We start from the raw sequence: 6,000 nt of genomic DNA, 5'->3' as shown, positions 1-6,000 counted from the left end.
ACCATTGAAAAAGCTTTCACTCTCATAGCTGTCTATTGCCCTCATTTGGGGATGGAAAGACCTGCCCATTAAGGTTCTCTCAGTGCCTCATTTTTCCAATCTTAAATTCAGTTCCCCACATTACTGCAGCAATTTGCAATTTTTTTTAATCTTCATGGAAATTCTCCAGCATTTGAGTGTGAATTTCTCCCAATAAACACTTTTTTGTTGGCAGTTCTGACAAATGTACTCATTTTTGCAAGCCATTTCTCATCACAGAATGCATTTTTCATGTTATTTTCACTCAGATATTCATTTTTTATGCACACTTTCCCTTAATATATGCATTTTTGCAAACATTGTTTGGCTGGCAAACTGCATCATCAAATTCAAGTGCGAATTTCAAAGGATGGCTGTGTTTTCGTTCTCATGCTGCTTCGGAAATTGCAAATTTGATAGGTTCAGCTTGAAATGCGAACAGAATCAAAGTTCCTGCCCATCCCTAGCCCTCATCCTCTTCTTTGTGGCAAGAAGTGTTTAATTGTACTGCATACGTCTTGGAGATGGGCAGACCATTCCTCATCCCTTCTATAATTTGTGTTATGGGTCACTTGGGTTTGCCTTTTAGTTTACTGGAATCTGGGAGCATGCTTGATTCTCTTATATCCCTAGTCTGTTCTAATGTGATGCATCCTCAGAAACTATAGCCCAGCCCTGCCCTCTCTAATGGAATTTGGGAATTTCTCTAATAAACGTATTTTCACCTGTTCCTGTACTGCTCATTTCTCCAGATGATGAGCTTTAGGAAATACACGTGTTCAGTCTGAAGTGGTCCATACTTGAGACACCTTATTCTGTAATTAATCTCACATGATCTTCTACATCTCTGTTCTGGTATATGGATAGCCCAGCCTTTGAGCAGTGTGGTGGGAATTATGACTTCCTGGGGAAGGGCTGTAGCTCAGTGGTAGAACATCTGCTTTGCATGCAGAAGGTCTCAGTTTCAATTCTTCACAGCTCCAGGTGGGGCTGGGAGACACTCCTACCTGAAACCTCAGAGAGCCTCTGCCAGTCAGTACTGAGGAAGACAGACCAATGTTCTGACTCAGTATAAGGTCAGCTTCCTATGTTCCTATACTATTCTAAGTAAGGGTTCCTACTAATAAGGGTTGCCTGGAGACTGTTTTTTCTACATCCTATGTCCAATGGCCCCTTTCCCATTCCCCTATTAAGGAAAAGTCTAGCTGCAGGCCCCAGCAGGTGACTCGCTGACTAGGATGAGCAAAGGAACAACTAGAGAACTCTAGGGTGAGATATTGCTGCTGCATTTTCTCCTGTTATTGACAAGCTGTTTAGAGTGACAGAAAAGGTTTCCAGATAAGCACCTGGTAATTCCACTTTCAACACTGTGATTCTGTGTAGTTAAATGTAACTTCTACAGAAATGTTAAATGGAAGCAAGTATGCACCAAGCCCTACAGATAAAGACGACTACGTATAATATCAGCTACAATACTTATGCTTTAATATATACTGAAATCCAGACAAAAATTGCATTGAAGACAATGATCAATGAGTCTGATGACAGCACATCTTTTCCTTCTCCTCTCTTCCTTTAAACATAAGAAACATTTACATGTTTGATCCACAGTACAAATTAGTATTTTACATTTCATAATACTGCAGCATTTCATAATACTTTTTATACTATTGTATAAAAAGGCCATAAGGCTTAGCTTCTCTCTTGTTTTATATACAAATTAAGATCCACTACAAGATAAGGAAAGAATAAAACTATACTGCTAAAAAAACCTCCTATATGTTGCAGTTATGTTTTATCAACAATATTTTTATAGAATATTTATGTATAGCTGTGCTAAAGAATATTCAGTAAACATTTTGCAGTAAATACTGTTTTATCTTTTTTAAAAAAAAAACACATCCAAATATTTATTTTAAAATTCTGCTATTCATTTGGAAATTTCAATAAACCTGTTGATTAAACTACCCATTAGTACATATGGCTCATGGATCTGGGGCTCATCTAGTTTTCTATAAAATAAGGGAACTACACAACAATTTAAAACTTGCATTGTGCTATTAGTATAGCATATGGTTTGTACAAGCTGCCAAATTAACTAGATTCCCACTTCCACCATATCTGGAAAAGCAGAAAATAAATGATGTGTTTATTTCAAGTTTTATCTTAATGTTCTAATTGGATAGTCATGACATTCAATAAGGTGTTAACATTATTTAGCATCTTTGGTTTGACACACTTCATCTTTGGCATTTTCTTAAAAGAGTATAATACATCTTCTCCGCACATCAAAAATTAAGTGCTCCTTCAGAACGGAATTTAAATATAAAACCTGGCAAGAGACCCAAACTGCAATGTAAATTTCAGCAAGAAAGCACAATGCATCCCTCTATTTCATTAGATCTGATAACTATTCAGTTTTGTTAAACCCCCAAGTTGTGATTTTTAGATAGTTACCTATGTTTGTAGATAAGCATATATAAATAATGAGGATAGAAAAGGCATTCAACAGTAATTAATTGACATCACAATCCTATACATGTCTAATAAGAAGCAAATCCCATGGACTTCATTGGGACTTGCTTTCAGGTAAATGTGTATATAGGATTTCAGACTGAGTGTCTCTCTTACACCGTAACATGCACATTTAAGAACTGCTCCACACTGCAAACATAATTGCTGCATGTACACATGATGAACAAGTAGAATCCTCAGACATATACACATAGCCTCCTACCTTCAGGGGACATTCCCACATCCCAGCAATCCTGATGCAGCTAAGAACACTGTTACCATGCTGTAAATATCAGTGGAATGACAGCAATCTTTTCTCCACTGCCCAGCTGGTGATGGATCAGCTGGGTAGCAGAGAAAAGAGGAGGGGGCTCTCGGGCTTAACAGGCCACACGAGGGGTGGCCACGGGTTGCTCACCTGTGGATTAAAAGGATGTACCTCTTGCTGATTTGCTGCAGCCAAGTGGCATGCAGGTCAAAGGAGGGGAAAAACACATATCCAATATAAGGCCGTAAGAAGAGCCCTGCTGGATCAGGTCAATAGCCTTTCTAGTCCAGTGTTGTTCTTACAGTGGTTAAGCAGATGCCTATTGGAAGCCCAACAGCAGGACCTGAGTGCAACAGCACTCACACACCTGGATTCCCAGCAACTGGCATAAGCTCAATGAGGGAGATATCAGCAGAAGTGGACGCTGGGGACTCAGCTTTTGCCCAAGGGTGCTATGTGCTGAAACTGGACCTGAAAATATATTGTCCACCCTCCAACATATTTCCCATGCTGGAGGGGAAACCGCAATTTGTGTTGGCCATGTAAAGTGTGGTCCTGATTGTGCAGTGCTGATGTGACATCCTAGATATGCTAGATGATGTAGTTCCTGAGTTCCATTGTCAGTCCTAGGGATGTATGAGCTGGTACAGCAAGTGTTGGGATCTGGCTGATGGCAAATAGCTTTTGACCCCATTTGAGTTAAAAACACAAATTAGTCTAGTTAAAAGGTTGGTGGAAAACTCTACGGGTTATATATCTAACTAAGACTGCAATCCTGACCCGCTTACCTTGGAGTAAGCCTCATTTTGATTTAATAGGGTGCTGTTGTGAGTAGATATGGTTGGGATTGTGCTGTTAGTCATACTCACAGCAGACCCAAGGAAATATGGGTTAAAGTTTTTCAAGTCCATTGATTTCAATGGGTTATTTTCAGTATGACTGTTGGATATCACCCAAAGAAAATTTGTTCAAGATGCCTTTTCCTGAACACTGGACAGGACCAAAGTGCCTGAAAAGATGGGCTTTCTTTCACAAAAAACAGACTTGACACCTCTGGACTCAAAGGCTGAAGATGTGAACCTAAAAGGAGAAGTCACTCTGCTGTGGATTGGCTGTGAACTCTGTTTTCATACTAACATTTACCTTCCTTCTAGCTGGAGGATGAGGCAGCTGAAGTAACTGGGCAGGCAGGTGAAAGAGGCGAGGCGAGCCTGACATACCCACATCTGATTTGCTGATATGTTAGAAACAGTGGATCAGGCCAATGGCCCATCTTGTCCAGCATCCTGTTCTCACAGTGGTCAATCAGATTATGAGAAACCCACAACATTATGATTATGAGTGCAACAGCATTCTCCCCTCTAGGAACTGGTATTCAGATGCATACTGAAAACAGATTTTGCTATGCAGTCCTAGCACATATATATATTACACATTGGTATATATTACATTTAAAGAGCTTCTTAAAAGCTGCACCAAAAGAAGTTCTGCAGATGAAACGAGATCACTTGCTGAACATCTGTCTTCCATGCAATAGTTCTTCAGTCATTGTTGAGGGCAGGAATTGGTATGCTACCTGTCCATGACCCTAATCCAGTTGCACTTAAGCATCTTTCATGAGCCTAAGTTTGGATAGGTCACCCTTCCTCCCAACCCCAGCTTCCCTGTTTCTAATTCTAAAGTCATCACTGGTGCAATACCAACAGAAGGTTTCAGAACGTAACTGCTGTACATATATTTACTTTAAAGCTGAATGCCTTCTTTTGCTCAGTTAAAAATCCAGTTATAAGGGAAACAAGTTAATACATTTTAAGTTAATTGTACAAAAAAAGAAAGATGATTTAGAAAAAATAATATAAAAGGTTATTATAGAAAATATATAACTAGCCATCATAATACGCTTTGGTAGAAAACATAAGGACGATAGCACCAATAAACTCCCATAAGAGTACAGATGCCTCAGTAGGCATGAGAAGTGATAAAAATGTAAATTTTGGCCAGGAAAGTTGTGTAGGTTCCTTGACGCCAAAGCTTCATTTCAACATCTAACAAAAAGTCCTTGGGTTCCTTCACTTGCCGCTGAAGGTAGACAATGCCTGTGTAAGAATTGAGCTTTCTGGTGCTAAAGTAGTTCTCTTCATTTCCTTTGTTGACTGTAAGGATTATGTTGTCTCCAGCATAAGCAGGCGAGGGACCAATGCGGAAAATGTGAGCTGGGACGACAATGTTAGTTTGGAAATTAAGCTGATAGTAAGTAATTCGCAAAGGAGTGTTCTGGCAGTCTAGATAACTAATGCAGTTGATACGCTCACATCTCCTGAGAGAGAAGAGAAAAAGGAAAGAATTAGCACTGCAGAAACTGTGATTCAAAAAGATATGCATCTAGGCAATTTGCAGAGTCCCAGAAAACTTCTCTCATGTGTTAGACAGATGCACAGCAGAGCTGCAAATTTTGTGCAATTAACAGCTGCTTGCTCTTCTTTTACTACACTCTTTACACTGATGCAATTGTCAGCGTAACAGTCAAGTATCAAAAGATCATGAACCCTGAAAGCCCCCTCTGGAAGCCCCACAATGAGCACATAGAGGTACACAGACAAAGCCATACTGTGTGGTTTGCCTGGAAAAGGAATCTGTGATCCATCAAAATGCAACGCTCTGATCGGCTATATATGAAATCCCAGAGAGTCATGCTTACAAAGGCAACTCAAGAGCTCAGTTCTGCTTTCCTTTAAAGCAGTACAGCTCTAGAATAAAGAGCTTCCTTATGCTAGGTCACCCCAAATATTCCAGAACCCATATCTCTGCCAGGGACAACTCTGCAAACTCTCAAGCAGAACATTCAGAGCAAGTCTTCAGGCAACTGTAGTGGATGCACTTCTGTCAGGTACCCCACCTCTTTATGACATTATTCTGTTACACTCATGCCCAACTTGTGGGCTTTCCACAGGCATCTGTTTGGCCACTGTGAGGTCAGGTTGCTGAAGTAGATGGGCCTTTGGGCTGATCCAGCAGGGCTGTTTTTATGTGCTTATGACATGATTTTTCAACTATATACAATTGTAGAAATCAGTGGCAGAGAGGGATGATTGCCAATTCTCCCTTCCCCTGCAGCCCCCAATACCACCTCCCATGCTGTTTCAGAGGGCTGAGGGACTGGACCTGTCCTGCATGTCAGAATTCATACTGGAGTGGGAGCT

The 6,000-nt window shown here is 40.3% G+C and overlaps 1 protein-coding gene across 11 annotated transcripts in view; it reads right to left on the bottom strand.

The window, feature by feature from the left end:
• Nucleotides 1-1,492: 1,492 nt before the first annotated feature.
• FBLN2 (fibulin 2) overlaps nucleotides 1,493-6,000 on the bottom strand; it is a 266,919-nt gene continuing 262,411 nt past the window's right edge. For all 11 annotated transcript variants that reach the window (XM_061618173.1, XM_061618171.1, XM_061618163.1 and 8 more), the window contains one exon: nucleotides 1,493-5,117. In XM_061618173.1, the coding sequence (XP_061474157.1) occupies nucleotides 4,760-5,117 (358 nt within the window). In that variant the 3' untranslated portion in view covers nucleotides 1,493-4,759. The remainder of the gene's footprint in view (nucleotides 5,118-6,000) is intronic.

This window comes from Rhineura floridana, chromosome 3, assembly GCF_030035675.1.
Source record: "Rhineura floridana isolate rRhiFlo1 chromosome 3, rRhiFlo1.hap2, whole genome shotgun sequence".
Lineage (NCBI taxonomy): Eukaryota > Metazoa > Chordata > Lepidosauria > Squamata > Rhineuridae > Rhineura > Rhineura floridana.
This window is presented reverse-complemented; position numbering and strand designations above follow the sequence as displayed.